Source organism: Caretta caretta, chromosome 8 (genome assembly GCF_965140235.1).
Source record: "Caretta caretta isolate rCarCar2 chromosome 8, rCarCar1.hap1, whole genome shotgun sequence".
Classification (NCBI taxonomy): Eukaryota; Metazoa; Chordata; order Testudines; family Cheloniidae; genus Caretta; species Caretta caretta.
The window spans coordinates 84,724,361-84,744,462 of NC_134213.1; the positions used below are offsets into that span (position 1 = coordinate 84,724,361).

General features: G+C 39.5%; 1 protein-coding gene across 2 annotated transcripts in view; it reads right to left on the reverse strand.

The window, feature by feature from the left end:
- Positions 1–20,102, reverse strand: part of ST6GALNAC5 (ST6 N-acetylgalactosaminide alpha-2,6-sialyltransferase 5) — an 89,558-nt gene that overhangs the window by 46,062 nt on the left and 23,394 nt on the right. Inside the window, exon 3 of one of the 2 annotated variants that reach the window (XM_048861288.2) lies at positions 18,331–18,374. The exons of the other annotated variant lie outside the window; for it this stretch is intronic. Within the exon in view, the coding sequence (XP_048717245.1) occupies positions 18,331–18,374 (44 nt within the window). The remainder of the gene's footprint in view (positions 1–18,330; positions 18,375–20,102) is intronic. 2 annotated transcript variants of the gene reach the window in all.

The following is a 20,102-nucleotide window of genomic DNA, read 5'->3' on the forward strand; positions in this document are numbered from 1 at the left end:
CCATATCTTCAGCCTTTGACATTCTTAGATTCCCTTCCTCCAGAGTCAATAGCTTCACTGATAATGTTAGTTCAGTCAGCCATGTACTAAGGGAGCCTGACAATTTCCATTGCCATTTCAACAGTGCAGACTGGATCAACCACTCTAAACTGCACAAAACTTCCAGCTTCTTAAGTCTCCCTGTTCCACAAATGAGAAATCATGTCTGGTGCTGTACGATCCCTTTGATTTGGAAACACTAATTATAAAATAATTTTATATTGGCCAGTGATATTTCGAAGTTCTCTTTTACTTCTTTTTTTGTTTACACTTTACGCTGGCACAATTCTGCCTGATTAGTATTGATGTAAATTCTACCCTGTCAGTTACAGCTCTACTCCCAAGTACATTCTAGGACAATGAGAACTGTAGTATGTCATCACTTTCTAACCAAGTTCTGTGTGGTCAAACCAGAAAAGTGCCTGGAAAATTGACATGGGTGGCTTTCCTTCTCAGTCATGTCCATATCAGATTTGTTGAGTGAAAAGATTATATTTTCACCTAAATCTCAGCAATTGGGATCTGGCAATGATGCCAGGTTCTTTCTCCCGCTTCGATCATTGCCAGTAATAGAGATTTTGCAATCAGTGCCAGCTGACAATCTGGATGACGAGGTGGACTGAGAATCAAGGTTCAAGACCTCCTTTTCACTTCTTGGTGCCAAAGTCAGCACAAGAAAATGACCGAGTGCAAATAACCCATGGAAACTGTAAACAGCTATGCCACAACATGCTTCCCCAAACCTAAGGAAGCCCATCTGCATGAACACTGAGATTGGGGCTCCATGGATGTCAGATCAGAGGCCAGCAAATTTTCAGTGGAAATCATTGCTACTGCATTAACTCCACCCACAGGGTTCTAATCCCCTCTCAAATAGAGGATTGTACATAGCTGTGGGGGGGAGAGAGCCAAGGGCAGCACGATGCCTGAATGAGTCATGCTGCCAAGAACAAAGAAGAGTCCAGACAGCGGCGTGGAGGTTCTGACAGGCTATGTAGAGTTACTAGAATCTACAGGATTTGACTTCAAATCCTTGGGCTCTGTGGGTTTTCATGGCCTTCTCCAGGTGCCTGTTAGTCTATTACCCCTGCAGGCGGTATGTAGGAAAATCTCCAGGAGTTTAAATTCATGGCATTTCAGGTAGACTCTTCTCTCTAGGGTTGCCAACCCTCCAGGATTGTCCTGGAGACACCAGGAATTAAAGATTAATCAATTTTAATTAATTAATCAATTAATTAATTTTATAAATTTAAATAAATTTAATTTTAATCAATTAATCAAAATTAATAATTTAATTAATTTAATTAAAAATTAAAGATTGTCATGTGATGAGACCTCCAGGAATCTGTCCCACCAAAACTGGCAACCCTACTTCCCCTCCCACAGGTTTTCCATGGGAAAAAAGGACCAAGATAATTGCACAATGCTTGGCTTGCCATGTATTAACTGTGATAATCCCAGCACATGGATTTTTGTAACATACAGTTTCAGGGCATTCCCTCTCTATGATCCACCAGGGGCTCCCATTTTAGGCTTCCAGGTCCCAGCCATCACCTCTGTTGGGCAGAGCCCCACATCTCACTCCCTCCTGATTGGGGATTTTAAAAGTACACAGGTTCATGCCTTACACTGTGATATGTTCAGCAAGATTGACAGCCTAGAAAGGCCAGCACCTGCTCTTTGGTTTCTCTCTGAAGGCTATGACCAGTGTATTGCTCACAGTTATAATTTACCACACAGCTCTTTCTAAGCAAGCACATCTATTCTTAAGGAAAAAGCATTACAGAAAAAACATATTAAAACAATAAAAGATCCTATATCCATGGTAACAAGCTTAACAGAGGTCAACCTCCCCCCAACTCCAACCTAGGGCTCTGGTAGGTTTTAGTCCTTGAAAACCATACAATAGAAAACCATACAATACCTTCACATAGCCATGGGAGGCTTACGTTGGGCTCCCAGGAGGGCACCCTGTAAGGTTGGACTTGGCAGGAAGCACCGCACAGCAGGACCTGAGTGGCAACCACTCACAGCCCCTGATTGGTCAAGACCAGTACTTAAAGTGGGAGCCACAAAGGGGTGTTGTTTGAGCAACAATATAGATTAACTTCCTGTCTCTGCTCCAGACCCTGCTTGTGATAGACCCTAGACTCTACCTCCTGACCCTGGTTTGTCCTCGACTTCACTATTTGATTGCTATCTGTAACCTGGTGTCCAACCCCGATCTCCTGGTAACCTGACCCTGCCTGTCTCCTGATGCCTGACTCTCGATTCACCTTCTGGCTTGTCTCAGACTCTCACCTCCCGGTACTTGACTCAGCCTGACTGCCGACTCCTGCTCTGACCACTAGGTCATCCTGGTCGTGATGGGCTTGTTCCATGGATAAGGCAGTTTGGAGATCTAGGCATTAGCTCTCTTCTACACCAGGGCGAGATCAGCACCACAGTTACTAACCTAATCACCAGGGTATTACAATTTCCACAAAAGGTTCCTTCTTTACAATTTTGCCTTTTTTCATTTTTGTAATATATATAATTATATTGTTTGTAATACAGGCTTGGAAGGATTTGATTTTTAACAGTAAATTTTGATTCCACTGTATACACACACACACACCCAACAAAAATATTTCCATAGATGATAATAGAAACTTACAGATGGGTAAACTAAGAAAAATGTTGCTTGAGAATTTATTAGAGTTTGATTTAAGGATATTTACTCTGTATATTTTGACATGTAATGCGGACAACTTGTGGTTTAACAGTTATAAAGCTTAACTATTTGAATCCCAGTATCCATTGTCATCAAATAACTGTCTGACTCCCCATAATTTCTTGCAACTGTGAAAATGTCAGAATTGATAAAAACTGGTGAAAAAATGCTTAAAGATAAACACTGATATTATAAAACCTGAATTCTGCCAAGCCTAAATATACATAAGGATAAAATCTCCAGGGTTTAAGCTATATTAATATATTTTATATAAATGTATTATATATTGCTGAAGCCATGGCAATTTGCCATTAAATAATATTTTCAATGACAAATCTCCATGTACTAAGCAATATTCAGTCAAATGTCTGGGACATCCAAAATATTTTTATCACAAACGAGAGTAATGGAAGTGTTATGAAAATATTTGATTCACACATGTAGCTGAATGTATCATAAATTCTTCTTTTCAACAAAGAACGAACATTGTTGCCTACTGTGTAGGTCTCGTGGACATTATGGGTGCAGTTATAGAACATTTTGTATATATTGCTTGCATTACATCCACCTCATCCTTATTTCCATCACTAATTCTGTAATTTCAAGTAAACCCAAGAGCACATCTCCAGTGAAGATATGAAATACAGTATTCCACTCACACCTACAGGGCAGCACTGATATGTCCCTGTTTTTCTAGGATCTAGATTTGAATGCACTGCTCTCAGAGAAGTACCTGCTGTATTGATCCAAGCAATATCTGAAAGGCAACACTTCAGCAATAGTTTCGCTCTTAACAAGAGTCACAACCACTGACTCAGCACATCTGAAACTGAGCTCTTACCACCCTGCTCACAGATACATAACTATGGCTTACTGACATTGTATAATTTCAGAGCAAAATCACATCAATGCAGTGACATAAAATTACCTGCTATGTATGAGTCTCATATTCTTTCCTAATTACTTACAAAATGCACCCTAAACACTATTTCACAAGGAAAAAAATCTATGCGGTAGAAAATAGGATAAATAATCTTATTGGACACATGCTTTCCAAGATGTTAATTCTACTTCAATTCCTGTTTAGCAGAAGTTCTTTAAACTTCTAGCCTGACCTAGAAAAGTAAATAAGTACTGTGTTATTCCCCTTCGAATCCTGAGTTACTAATAAGGAATTATAAATCTCTAGTCACTTTGAAAAACAACCAAATATATCACAAAGTGAAACACAACAGCAGAAGTTCTGTACCTTTCATGAAAATGAGACTGAAATGGAAGACTAAAAGCGTGATTTAGTTTTACAGACCGTGAATTAATACCATATTGCTTCAGCTTTTCTAAAGTGCATACATCTCCTTTCATATGGCAAGAGAGGTGATTAGCAATGTTCAAATAACCGAGTCCAGATTAGTGCAATGTTATTCACCTTGGGAACTCCTGAAAGATAATCAAGAGGGCAAGACTATAACCTTCACATGGTGCTCCTGTTACATGCTATTGATTAACACAACAAATGTCATCAAAAGGCTACTGGACATCGATTTGTCGATATGCCGGTATGATTAGCAACTATAAATATGCACAATTGGAATGAAAACAGGCAATTTCATTCACCAAGCCCAGTCTGCTCCTTCAGGCAGTCGCACTTCATTTTTTTCTAAAAATAGCTAGTTACTGCACTTACAAAGCACCTTTCATCCATAGATTTTACAGCACTTTATACAGATGAATAGAGAGAATTAGCCTCATTTTACAGGTGGGGAGAATGAGGAACAGAGAGGAACAGAGAAGCATAAATTGTTAACATGTGACTTAGCAAAAGTCATACTGCAAGCCAGTGGGAGATTTGGTAAACATCCTGGCTCCCTGCCCCTTGCTCTAGCAGCTAGAACATACTGCCTTGATCTTGATTCAGCAAAGCATTTAAATGCATGCATAACTTTAAAGTACACGATTAATCCCACTGGAGCCATTTGTTGGATCAGAGTCTTGGTTTCTATACACATAGGATGAAATCAGCCCCTAGTGAAGCCAGTGATAAAACTTCCATTAACTTTAATGGGGCTAGGATTACTCCATGCTTTCTAAAGCGTGCTCTGGATTTGCTGGGCCTTAATTTGATGACCTCAGTTATATCATCCAGAATACTTCAAAAACAGTAGCATGAATTGTCATTAACTACAGCGATTAAGACTGTCTTATAATTAGATCCTTTCAATGTCCTCTTGACTTGCAAATGTGTGTTTCTGACTTTCCCTTATGCTGCTTTCCATTTGATACTAGGATCTCTCTGGTCACCCCGCCTGGTTCAAGAGCTACAATGTGTTTCCTGCAGGTAATGTGACCAAAATTGACCACACTTAGCAGGTATTGTTTATAATCCTGTTTCCTCTCTCTTGCTATAAAACACCTTCTTAAACACCCAATCCCCATTTCCAAACCTTCCTACTGTAGCTTCTTCCCACTGATTTTGCAGCTGAACTGCTTTGCAGTTCAAGTATTCTGAATATTGAGATTTCAAAATATTTATTCCATCCATCTAAACAAGGCATTTGGAAGGAATTTGCCCATATTATGAATACTATTTAAATAAGTGTTTATGTTCAGGCACTCAGATATCACAGTGATGAGTGTGGTATAAATGCCTGAATAGACCGAGATAGAGAATGTAGCCATTATTATCAGAATTAAGATAATTTTTAATAGATGAGATTTGTGCACAAACTCTGTCCTGCTAGGATCCTGTCATTGTTAGACACAACCTCTCACATCCCTTACTTTCCTCAGATGTAAAATGGGTATAATAATATCTACCTACGTGAAAAGCATTCTGAATTCCTTGGAAGAAAGGTGCCATGTAAGGCAGAGGGAATGGTTTAGAAGTGTAAACATCAGTTATGAAGTACCAAGAATCCCTGGAACAACAAGGTCAAACCTGGTAAGGTAAAATTCAGCCTTTCATCATTCTGAGTTTCATGCCGTTTTCTACGTGGGGTTCTTTCAGATGAGGTCTTAAAATCCCAGCTCCTGTCTGTTGTGGACAACAAAGATTCCATGCCACTTGACCTGTACCCTTGGTCAAACTTTCCATTCTCCTCACTTCTCGGCAGTGTGCTTGCTATCTGGTTGCTGCCCTCCCATTACAGAGGTGGCTGTGTTGGATGGATGTTTGTAAGGCAGTTTGGTATCCTTTGAGATGAAAAGTGCTTGAGAAGTCATAACATAGCAATCCAATTTTAATTTTACCTGATGTACTTGTAGTGCTGATTTTTAATTTTCTGTCCATCTCTAGACCTCAAACTGCACTGTTAACTAAATGGCTTGGATGCTATACCTGTGTGAAACTGAATAAAACTGCTAAACTGAGATTGCTTTCAAGAAGGTGTTGCCTAGCCTCATTAGCAATACAAAAGGGCAGGTAATTGAAATACATGCAAGAAGCTATTAATTCAACTGGTCAACTAACCTGACAGTTGCTTAAAGCAATCTTTACCTAGACAAAGAGAGGGTTAATTAGAGATATGTAAATAATTTGATTTCTAGTGTTTCAAGTCTGCAAGGTCCAAATGTTCTGTTTAAATAGGTGATCAAAGCACAATGGATGAGCCCCATGTAAAATGGGAAATAAATTATAATGGAGGATGCAATATAATCATGTCAACACACTGTGTACCAGGGAGATGCAAATAAATGGAATCTGAATACTTCTCATGCTGTCAGACCTCAAACAAGGCTCTGACATTTCTGTCTTTCCTGGGCTGCTCTGTGCATGTCTCCATTGTTGTTAAGTCCCATGAGTAATGTTCAATAGAGGGAGTCTTCCGGTCATGTTCCTCCAGCTGTGCAATGGCACGCCTGCCCTGGCAGATTCTATTGCTTCATTCTTAACACATGGAAGTTATAATAGGTTATATTTGGTCCATCTCCCAAAGAGGGAATGTCTTGCTCAAAAGCCGGTACGTATTTTGGCATACTGAGGAAATAAATCTGTTTTGTTACTACTGACAACTCCACATCAAAGTCAGAAGGCCTAGCCACTGGTGTTGGGGGTTTCCTGGGCACATACACAGCCCTTCTAAGAAGGCATGTCACACTCCTCACAGCTCTGACAGAAAAAGACAGCTATGGCGTTGGGCTGTCGGAGAGCCAAGATTTTACTGCTATGTAGTAAACCAGCTAAAATCTACCAATTCTTCTGTAAACCGGAGAGTAATGCTAGCAATGGGACATTCTGTGTTTTCACTTCAGGTGGTTTAATATCACCTATTTTTATTTTCTGTTTTCTCTCGTCCTGTAAAATACTAATAAATCCTTCTTTTCTTTAATCTAAGCTTAATTGGGTTTTTGGCTGTTATCAGAGGAAATTGCTTGCTGGCATTCCTGAGGGAAGCAAAACGCTGTCCTCAGGAAGGCTGAAGATAACAGTCAGTGCACTGGTCAAGGGCAGGAGAAAAGCTGTTATGTCTTTCAAAGCAGTGCCTCGGCGGGGACAATGGTATTATGAATACAAGACGGGCCAAATGACTAGAGAACACAATGCACCATCAGAGACCGCTATGCATGTAACACAGTACTATTAGGGCTTAGTATCATTACGCAGGAGCAGGAAAGAAATGAGATGAGATAGCTTATTTTCATAAGGGAAGGGAAATAAGTTCTGGTAAGGCACCTTTACACCAGTATATCTGCACCTACCCTAGGAGGTTGCACCAATTTAACTCAAAATTTAAAATCCAGAGGGATCTTGATCAATTGGAGAACTGGGATCTAGACACCAAAATGAAATTCAACAAAGACACATGTGAGGTGCTATCCTTAGGGAAGAAAAATCAAAAGCACAGATACAGAATGGGGGAAAACTGGCTTGGCAGCAGGACTGAGAAGGATCTGGGAGTTGTGGTGGATCACAACCTCAACATGAGTCAGCAATGCGATGCTGTTGCAATGCATTAACAGAGGCAGAGCATGCAAGCCACAGGAGGTGATAGCATTGCTCTACTCGGGGCTGGTTAGGCCTCAGCTGGAGTACTGTGTCCAGTTTTGGTCACCAATGTAGAGAAAGGATGACGAGAAACTGGAAAGGATCCAAAGATGAGCGACAAAGATGATCAAAGAGATGGAATGCAAGCCCCATGAGCAAAGGCTGAAGGAACTGTTAGTTTGGAAAAGACGAGATTGAGCGGGGACACAATAGCAGTCTTTAAGTACCTGAAAGGCTGCCATAAAAAAGATGGAGAAAAGTTGTTCTCTCTTGCCACAGAGGGTAGTCCACTGGGTTCAAACTACAGCAGAGGTGGGCAAACTACAGCCCACAGGACCCTCCTGCCCGGCCCCTAAGCTCCTGGCCTGGGAGGCTAGCCCCCCGACTCCTCCCCTGCTGTTCCCCCTCCCCTGTAGCCTCAGATCACTGCACCGCCGGCACAATGCTCTGGGCAGCGGGGCAGTGAGCTCGTGCCAGACAGCACAGCTGCAGAGCCGCAGCCCGACCCGGTGCTCTGTGCTGCGCGGTGCCATGGCAGGCTCCAGCCGGGCGGCACGGCTGCCTGTCCTGGTGCTCTGGGCGGCACGGCTGTAGCACCACCAGCCACCCGTGCTCCAGGCAGCGCAGTAAGGGGGCAGGGGGCGGGGGGGGTTAGATAGAGGGCAGAGGAGTTCGGGGTGGTGGTCAGGGGGCAGGGGTGTGGATAGGGGTCGGGGCGGTCAGAGGGCGGGGAACAGGGGGGTTGAATGGGGGTAGGGGGGACAGTCAGGAACAAGAGGGGGGCTTGGATGGGGCGGCAGGGGGCAGTCAGAGGCAGGAGTTCCAGAGGCGGTCAGGGAGAACGAGTGGTTGGATGGGGCAGGGGTCCCGGGGGGGCCATCAGGGGGCGAGAAGCAGTGGGGATTGGATAGGGGACAGGGGCAGGCCACGTCTGGCTGTTTGGGGAGGCACAGCCTCCCCTAACCGGCCCTCCATACAATTTGGGAAACCCGATGTGGCCCTCAGGCCAAAAAGTTTGCTCGCCCCTGAACTACAGCATAGTAGATTTAGATTAAATCTCAGGAAAAACTTCCTAACTGTAAGAACAGTAGGACACTGGAACAGACTGCCTCGGGAGGCTGTGGAAGCTCCTTCACTGGAGGTTTCAAAAGGAGGCTGGAAAGCCATCTGTTTTAGATGGTTTAGACACAACAAATCCTGCATCTTGGCAGGGGGTTAGAATAAATGACCCTTGCAATCCCTTTCTAACCTATGGTTCTATGATTCTAACTATTTCAGTAGAAAAATCACATCTCTAACCCATATAGTTAAATGGGTACAGAAATTGTGGGCAGACCAGTCCTCACTGAGGAGACATTACACCACAAGTGTGAATCAAGGTCCTAATAAAAAATAGACTGACACCATTTGCTTGCACATCCAGGACTAGAACAGCCACTACAAACACACCGGGAACATTTCTTTTTGGTAAGGGCCTTCTGCGTGCGAGCAATAATGACATTCCACTAATAGTTCTCCACATGTTATTACAGAGGGTTATACACCAGAGGAGGGTCCGATCTGGTGAGGTGCTGAGAGTTTCCCAGGAGGTGCTGAGTTTCACTGCTCCACTGGAGTTCAGCACCTGGCAGGTCTGAGTTTGAAATTTGTATTTTTCCCTCATGTCACTGTGCTGTTTAGAATATTTATTCAGAATGTGTGTATTCCAAATACTTCCATTTTCAAAATACAATTTAGAGTATAGACAGAGTAGCAGGCCGTTCCCTTCCCAACAGCACTGATAAGAGCCAAAATGTTTACAACGTAAAACTATCTGAGAAGCAAAGCAGCAGATCTCTATAGGGCAGGCTTTCAGACAAAGGTAACTGGTAATCAATCTGAAAGAGGCTTAAACCAAGTTATCCTATATGCCCAGAAGTGCTCCTGAAACACCAGACTTATTCTGGAGTACACCAAAAACTGTAATGTTTAATGTAAAAAATACTGGATGTTTCCACTCCACGGTTTCCGAACATCCCATACCAAATTCTATCAAATTAATTTGTCCTGACACTGATGTATAGTTAAGATCTTTTCCTCCAAGATCTCCTAGCAGGAGTACACTTTCAGCCAGTGTGTGAGGTGTTAGGATCAACACACACACTGTATAGTCTGATTGGATTTTTTTCAAAAAGAAGACTGCACAAACACTGGAAATTTACCTTTTCTTTTGTGCTGTCCCTAGCATTGACTATTGTTAACCCAAGCTGTACCCTTAACATTGACTCCTACAACGCAAACCTGCTCCCCAAGCCACAATTCCTCTCTTCTGCTGCTCTAAACCAAGCAACTTGGAAAAAGACTGTAATATCCATAATTCCATTACTGCTATTTTGGAAGAGGGCTTGTGGGCAAATAAATAGCTCTGAACTAAATTGTATTCTGTGAATTATTCTGATGCATAATTTGTGTTTAGAACACTCTTTGTGTGCTAAAAACAAGGCATGTAAATAACAATGGATATATTTTTATATTTGGATTCACTGAGTCCATTATGAAAAAATTGATTAACCGTAATCCACATTCAAACAAACACTAATTTAAAGAGACAGCTCAGAACCAAAGAGGTGGTGAACAGCTCACCAATATGCTTCATTTAGGCACAGAGGTAAGGGTTGATGGGTGTTAATTTCCAGCATTTGTATTGAATGTAGTGGATTTCATGATATTTTGTGCTTCTCGGAGTGGTTGTCTCCCAGCCACCGTATCACATTGTCATTCCAATTGTCAGTATTTAGATATGAAATACAGTACTTAAATTCAATTACAACATCCACTAATAGAGGTCACTAGGAAATTCCTCATTAGCAGAAATAATTTGGTTTAGAACTTCTATTATTAAAAATTATAAACATTTCCAAAACAGTGGTATATTAGTTTTTAAACAATTAATATGTACTCCTAGGGTCTGATTCTGAGCTGTTTTACATTAGTTTTATAGTGGTGTGACTCTGACCTCACTTATTTCTTATTTTATACCAGTGTAAATCAGATTAGAATTGGGCACCCCGTTATCATTTTTCTTTTTCAGCATTCTGATGAGTTTGATAACACACCAGATTTATAAATCTGATGTCTTGTTTAGCAATCACTGTTTTATAACAACACCAACCGAAGGAGCTTAAATCTTTAATTCTCAGGAACTTATTTATATGAGATATCAAGTTCAAGTGCACAAATTGTCATCTGGATCAATCTGAGAATACCTTTGTCAATTCAACATATGAAGGGTTAATTCCCAACAACTTAAGCCCTTTAACATCTTCTAAAAACAACTCATGACCTATCTTGCAAAACAGTCACTTTGCAATTTGCATTGGAGGATTTTTTTTCCCTTCATCTCTTTCAAATGCAGCTTTGCATTAGCATATTCAATAAAGCAAGTAGCACTCCAGCTCTATTAGTTAGAACCAGTCTTGACCCTCATTTCAGCCTAAGTGGAGATAATTATTTGATACTAATGTAAAGTGTCAAACCCATTCTTGAATTTCATTGAGTTATTATTAGACAGATTTTGGTTCAAATCACTCCAAATACTTCAGTTTACTTTTAATACTCTTTCTCTCTTACTGACAGGTCATCATGGTCCTTCCTTGCACATTCAAGCAAAACTCCCAAAAGACCTCAGGACCAAGTCCATAATCTGGTACACGCAATATACATATTGGTCAGTTTGTACAAATCCTGCCAATATAAGATGTACACCGGTTAAACTGAAACATTTTAAAAACTACATTTCGCATAGGTGGAATGTATGGCATATTGTGTTCTGAGTGCACTACTATATCTGACATATCTCAGCTATGTAGAAAGCAGTGACTGTTTTTTTGTTTGGGTATGTCCTATGTGCTGTCAACAGTGAGGTTTGTCAAGCAGTACGAGCAAATATCTTGAAATTCAGTTACGTCTCAGTGGATGGCTGGTTCATTTTATGGAGTCTAGGTTGGAAGTCTGAAAATTAACATGCATACATTTAAATGAATCATGTCTGTGCATTAAGTAGTCACTACATTACTGATATCTATGGTAAGAGGACCAGAGTTATTCTTTGAGGCTCTTGAAATATCAATTAAAAAAAAGGCACACAAGTCTACTTTTCAGTGAATATCTAAGCGGCTCCACAGCCATTAGTCTACAAAGAGTGAACGGGATACATTCTTATCTTTTTTATATGGGGGAGTCACACGCTCAACTCCCATTACTATCAGTGGTGATCATGGGGGTAAAGCTCCAGGAACCAAGATTAGAATGTGCTCCACAGTGCTAGCATTCCACATGTTCCAGAGACTGGCTAGATTTTTACTCATCGGTTTTGAGTGCGCCCAAGGCTCAATGATTGTTTCATCAACTCAGGTTTGTTCCAAGTATAGCTCATCAGATTACAACAATCTGACAGATGTTAAAGTACTTTACAGTGTTAGTTGATGAGCACAGCGTCACAACAATTGAGCAAAGCGGATAGACAACCAGGATCTTTCTTCTCTAAATATATGCTATTAACTATTGGGATTATTCCTACTTACTTTAAAAAAATAATACCACCATGTAGGTTTGCATTAATGTTCTGAGACAGAATCTGTATATATTGAAATAGGACAAATATGACTTTTTATATTCTTAATGTATGAGAACCAACACGAGAACACGAGAACTGACACTTGATCTGAGACAGAGAAAGGCACATATCTATGAACTACCTGGGTGCTAAATACTGTACTTGAGATATGAGGCAAAACTCCCATTAAGTGCTTCCCCAGACCTTGGGTAGGTATGTCAGTTTGACAATGGTGCTTCACAGAAACATTGTTCCAGTCCCCTACAGCACAGTAACTGGTTTATATCTGAAGGCATTAATACAATTTGTTTCTTAATTTTTTTATTATGCTTTTATATCTTATAAAACATTTCATTTTCTGTCACATTTCCAAGACATACTTGACACAACAAGGACTGACACATGAGAGCACACACATGCACGCATAATGCACTGTTAATTAAAACCTCAGTTTTACTGGCACAGAAGTCACTCTGGGAAATTAGAGTTTACAACCACTGAAATAGCATATGGTCAGTGATTTCCTCTGCAGATGCACTTGTAAGAAGCACTGAATACTTCAGTAAATCAGCTACTTAGTCTATCCTGTGATGCTCTACCTTTCTCCTCAATTTTTTGCTGGTATATGATATAGTCAAATTATCTGCTTTTCCCATTATTTGAACATACAAGTATCAGGTTGGAATTAATTATAACAGTCTCCTCCTCTGCATGATGCTTCAAAAAAACTCAATAATGAATAGGGAACTGGTGTGCTGTGACCACTGTTTATCTCACTGATCGCAAGAATCTCCTTTTTACCTTGTGCTTCCCCTGTCTGTTTGATCTATCCACTTGTCTCTCATACTACACTTAAGCTGCAAGTTTTTGAGGCAGGGACTGCCTATAATGTTATATGTTTGTACAAGCCCTAGCAAAAGAGGCTTGGACCCTTAGGTGCTACAATAAAAGAAATAAATAATAACAAACGACACAAATTTCTTATTGATTCGACTCATTTACAGCAGCATCCTTTTGTGTCTCTGATTCTCTGGCTAGAACAATTAAAACTTTTCCTTTTCATCCATAATCAAAATACTAATTCTATGAAGGACAAAAAATAGCAGTGAGACCCATGTAACTGAAATGTAATAACCAGAATTAAATTACTCTTCCAAAAATCTCTATAATCTACAGTTTACAGGATCTATACTTCACTTGGGGGACACAGATTTACTCAGCAAAGGACAGCAAACTCCCAACACCCAAGACAATAAAGACTGTATTCCTCCTCTCTGAGCTGAAAATGGTATTTTCAAACAAATGAATTCTGATCATTACTGCACAAAAAACGCAAATGTTTCTACATGCTAGAAAATTACCTTATTACTGTATGAAATGATTTTTATGTCCAGGGTTTTCATCTTGTCACAGGCTCCATCACCAGCATTATGGATTTCACCATAGTGATAATAACTAATAAAGGTCCACACATGCACAAGTCTCAATAGCTGTTTATTCCCAGAGGAAATTGAATCACTTCTTGAAAGACCCATGTTCTGTTCTAAAATGGTTCAAGGCACTCTATACTACCAGGGGAAGTTCAAACCATTCTGGCATTGGACTGGGACAACAAACAGCTCATCACTCATCACGTCACCAATTCAGCAAGATTTTTAACCATGTGTCTAACTTTAAGCACATAAATATTCTCATTGAAGTCAACTGGAGTAGTTACATGCTTACATTTAGGCACATGCTTAAGTACCTTTGTGGACTGTAAACTACAGCTGTAATTATACTCAGTTCTTTCTGCTAGTGTCTTTTTCGTGCATCTGATGGTGGTGTTACTAGTTTCAGGTCCACAAAGTGCCTGGTCTGCTTGTGCAATGAAGCCCAGAATGGCTACGGGAAAGGGAGAATCATCCAATAACTTATCAAAGATAGCCCTTGTGTCAGTATTCCCCAAATCATGCAGATTCCTGCCCAGGTTTACTCAGATGAATGGAGAGGCACTGCACACCTACTGGAGGCATGGTTTCCAAAGTACAGCAGCACACATTCCTTGGCTGAGGTGTGTATTTGCACAGTGAAGGGGGCACTAGAAAACCAAACTGGGGCAAGACAACTATTCTGATGAAGGCTATTTCTTCAAGTTTCCAACTGTGGAATCCAGTAAGGTTTGCTCTTTAATAAATATTTCATGATAAACACAATCTTTGGAACTTGAACACATAGTTAAGTACTGTAGTTATTAAACATATATAGAGTTTGAAATGTTCAGCATAGTTAAAAATACCAAATATTTTGCAGGCAGAGTAATCTGGGTTTCCCTGATTACGCACTGAACTCCCTTGACTCTCTTACAGTGCTACCCAAACTCCTGGATCACTAGTTACTGTTCTTAGTCTTTTGGGAGATGTGTTAGTGCATTCCAGGGATAATTGCTTAAAAATAGTTTGGGGGACTAGATGGTTTCTGGAAATGATAATTATACCTTTCAGATGTAGGTGACTGATGTGAATCCAGGTCTTACTGATAGTGACCCAAAGTTGAGATCATATGACAGCAGTTAGGCAACGTAAGATCAGTGGCAGTGTAAGCTGAGTTCTCCATCTTTAGACCACACACTAACTCTATCATAATTTTTACCAAATAGTCCTTGTTCGCACTCTGAACAGAAAAGCCAGACTCGAGCTGCTCAACATTTTCTCAACAAAAAGTCTTTTAATAGAAAAAATGGCCTTTTTTAATAAAACATGTTTTTGCAAAAAATTATCAACATTATAGAAAGTTTTAATTTTTTCAAAAAAAGTGTGCCCTTTCAATATTTTGTAATTTCTCAAAATGGTCATCAAGGCTTTTATTTACCGAAAACTGTGGGTTTGGTACTTGAAAAATGTTGATAACCATTTTTATGTTTTTAGTAAAAATTTTGTGGAAAAGTTTAAAAAATGAGAAACTTCCAATCCCTTAAAATTAAAATAACTTTTAATTTTGACATTTTCCACAAAAATGGGTTTTCATTTTTCAACCAGTTCTACCAAAGAATGAAAGTATATTCACGGACATAGAAACTAATTTATGTTCTTAGCCCTTCAGGCTAGTCCCTCCCCAGTCAAGACTGAAGCAGAGAGCCAGAACAGAGAGAGAAGCTTACACTCTCTCTACCTATGCTACAGCTGTCCTGTGGGTGCACAAAGAACTTCAGCCTCCAAGGCTATCCAGACAGCATCTTGCACACACGCTCCATGCACTTCACTTAAAACAGAAATTGATGATATATTCGTAGCATGCAAATTACTTCATATTAAATTGCTAATTAAACAATGATGAATTTAATTTGGGCTCATTTTATCTCTGAGTGAAATAAGCAAATAGGACCCCATTTGTTTTCCTGTTTATGGTCTCTTTGATCTACTAAATACAAGGAATATATTACACTTTTGAAAAACATTTTGCATATTCAGCACGTTATTTCTTACTAACAAAGACCCTGAACCACAATCTCAATTGAGGAACATACAGAAATTGTTCAAAAAGAGGGATTGTCCTCTTTCCAGTATATTATTTATAAATCTCCACGAAAAACTGCAAAAATGCAGACTGCTCGTTTAGCCTGTTAATAGAAAAAACAATATTCCCTGACCTTCACTACTTTTCACATAATCAATTTTTAGAATGCAAGTCTTATTCTTCATGCAATTACCTGTATATGAAGCAGGAATCTTTCCAGCTGTCACAAAATATCTACAACATCCTACAAACAAACATATTTATACTGGTTCCAATAACCCCAAACCTCACATTTAATATCAAACAATATTTATTCCTGCACATTACTGACAAAGGCTGGGTTTGGGTGTCTGACGTCAAATGTAACTCCAGTTTTATTATAGTGCGGATGTCAAAGGGATGCCACTGCTAATTGGTAATTTGTTCACCATTCAAATTCAAACCATCCTTTTTTAGAATTAAAGTTTTCTAAGCCAAAAGAAATTAATCTGTAGCTGCACTTGCATTAAGAACATAGGCCTAAATGTTCAAAAGTGACTAGAGATTTTGCAAGCCTCAGTTTTTGCGTGCCCAACATGACAGACGCAGAAAGGGCCTGCTCTCTGAGAATCAGGCCCCTTTAAGGGGTTTCACGTTGGGCACCCAGAAATTGAGGCATCCCAAATTATTAGCCACTTTTGAAAATTTAGGCCATAGGCATTTTAATTACAGATGTGGTATGTATTCTCTAAATAAATTACTGAATTCAGTAAAAAATTACTGAATGTCAAACTCTTTCCCAGCTGAAGATATTAACCTAAGTCTTAATCTCATCCAAATATTTGTATCCTCATTATCAGTGATGGGCAAAAGTGAATTATTACAGGCCATGAATATTAATCCTAAGCAGCACATAACCTCCAAAATCAGACTTAGGACAGAAGTAAGGATGGGGTTTAGAAAGATCAAAACACCAAGACTGGAATAATAATGTTGACAGACTGAGGAAGTAAGTAGCAAGAAAGGGCATCAGGCAAGAAAACATGGAATTTACTTAAAGCCTCGCAATTAAATTGCAATGTGACAGAAGCAAATGACAAAAGACTTCAAGGTAGGCAAGTCTCTAAGAAAAGTATCACAGAGGGCATCAGAAAGTACAGTCCATGGAGAATGATCCAGAGTAGTTTTGAAAGGAAAAGTTGTCTATAAAGGGGCTCATGTGCTTCTTTCAAACATGACTTCGATGTGTGACTGGTAGAGAAGATCAGAAAAAGAGATGACACTCATTAACTTTTTTTCCTGACATCAGAAATGGGTTAAGAAGGAGAGGGGATCAAAGGCACACCCCACATATCAATAGACCAGCTAAACCAAGCAGTGAAAGATGATTTTTGAAGAGAAAATGCCTGAGGAAGGGAGAATGGATCAACTATTAATCCCACAAAGGATGATTCCAGAGAATAAAACCGAAATAGTAAACTGCAAAGCTAACAGCCTCCAATCTGATGAGCACAAAGCTTTTCTTAAGAGGCTGACCTGCTGCACTGGATTTCAACCTATAGAGAGAACAAAAAAACTTTTGATTAAGATCATCTATAACAAAAAACCATCAGGCGGTAAATGAGTTACAAAAGATTATGAATGCATGCAATCTATAATTCTATAGAGACTATGAGACACTTTTTGATTAACAGTACTAAGGACAGACAAAAGTTACATTTTGTTCCTGGAAAATGCACATAAAAATTAGACCTCCAACACATTTCTGTACAAAGAAAGTCAAAATATCAAAGAATAACAAGCATGAGATACAGAGGGCAACAACAGAAGACCTTGCATAGACTAGTTAGGAAAAATAACAAGGACTTTTCATACACAAAAAGCAGATAACCCAACAACTTGTGCAAATGAATGGGAGCTATATTAACTCCACTGATAGGCAGAAAACAAAAACTACCTAACAAAGAACATCAGTGGGAAGACAGTATTATATATTTGCCTGAACTGTGCTCAGATCAACTATGAACTGAAATGGTCACCAGGCAATTAGGAATAGTCTACTGCAGGACTATGTATATGTAAATATATATGTAAGTATATGTAACCTGCTGGTGAATATGTATTACCGATCCCCCTCTGTGCCTGATCTGCTGAGGATGTGAGTCTGTTATAATTCCAGCTAGAGAAATTTGGCTCAAGCTGCACAAGCATGTGCTTTTAGCACTGGAAGTCCCTGCTTCAATTCCTAGTGTTGGCCAAGATAGTGGTCATCACATATACATATGTTCACACACACACAGCTAAATAAAACACAGACACGTATTAAAATCGAGCAACCGTTAGACTCTAATGGGGCTACAAATATTCAGCATATCTGTATGTGTTTGCAACATAGAAATCTGAATTTCTAACTATCAGTGAGTTTGAGGGGAAGAAGGTGTATCTGTGCATTTTCAGGGGCAGGGAAGGGGCCAAACATGAGGGAATATGGAGAAACTCTGCAAGGGAAACTTACAAAATTGTCCTCACCTCTGATAACCTCCTGCCATTTTTCTGAAAGGAGCCATCTGCCCCTAAGTAAATATACGCAAAAATTGTTTGTGAGTAATGGAGAGAGTAAACAACTAACATATTACATATTTCAGCATTTATTATATATCCCGTAAAAATGGAAACAATTATGGTGAAAACTTGGTCCTATCAAAATCAATGGGAGTCTGTCATTGACTTCAATAAGGTCGGGATTTCACCCTTGACATTTTACTGCCCAACTCTAGTTGTCTTTGTTTAATAAATTCTGGTTGTGTATGAGATGAATGTGTACATTTTAATTTGTTTGATACTACATTCCACACATTAGGCTTTCTGACAATCCGCCAAAAAACAGAGCTCACCCCAAGGGAGAATTTGACATTCCAAGAGGCAATCCTGCCAAGGGAAGATGTTTCCTCAGACACCACAATTTCAGCCGATAATGTTTGCAAGGCACCACAAAGAGGAGCACCACAAAGGGGGGCTGGATATGGCCCTGTGTGTTTTTCTGCCATGAGTGGTGAACAACTAAAGTACCAACAGTCTCTGAGAGGGTTTGAAGGTAAAGATCATACAGAAGGGTCAGGGGAAGCAGTGGATTTAATCCCAGTCCCATTGGAGTCAATGACATATTTCTCCTTGACCAAATAAGTATGTTAGTAGTACTTCATCCTTATGAAAATCATAATGTGCTTAAAGAAAAGGAGTACTTGTGGCACCTTAGAGACTAACCAATTTATTTGAGCATGAGCTTTCGTGAGCTACAGCTCACTTCATCAGATGAAGTGAGCTGTAGCTCACGAAAGCTCATGCTCAAATAAATTGGTTAGTCTCTAAGGTGCCACAAGTACTCCTTTTCTTTTTGCGAATACAGACTAACACGGCTGTTCCTCTGAAACCTGTCATAATGTGCTTAGTCAATCCTGGCTATTTAAATTCAAGTTGACTAGGCTCTAACCATAAGACTACTGATTCTTCTCCCTTCTTCTCTCATCTTATAATTTGACTCCTCCCCAACCATACACACAAAGGACAAGGGGTAGTAACCTTGCCTTAGAAAAGTAAATCTTCAGTAAGATTCCCAATGATTTCAGAGGGCTTGGGATCAGACCTATGCTGAGGGAAATACAGTATATCCATATACCTAATGCTCAACTGGCAAGGTTTTAAGGGTGACTGCTGCACATCTCAAAAATGCATATCAAGTAATCAACAAAGCCCACACGAGCTCTAAATAACCAAAAACATTACAGCAAATAAGCACGTTGAATAGTCATATACCCATTTCTCATTGGTTTCAATGGGACTCAGTGTTCCATACCTGATAAATTATATTATATAGTTGATGCAGCATTACATGAATAATAATGGATATTTGTTTGTTTTTAAGTTCATAAGTCCATAAATACTATTTTCTATGTTGTATCAATTTTAGGATACATAGAATACATTACATCCTATTACAATCAATGAGGGTGAAAATACAATTATTGAAAATAAAGTTCAGATTAAGACAAAGATGATGACCTTTCAGTATTTCTTCACAATTTTCAATAGAAAAAGAAGACAAGGAAATTTATGACAATACAGCTAAAGATAGGAGGAAAAAGAGACAACAAAATGTATGACATTGTCTAAAAGTATGAGATGGATTTAGAATCTAATAGCATAAATTATTCTTGGATATTTTCAAACAAATAAAAGGATACAAGAAGGTAGCTGGCACTTATTTCTTACTGTTTACTTCTTGATTGTGCCCTATCAAGCTT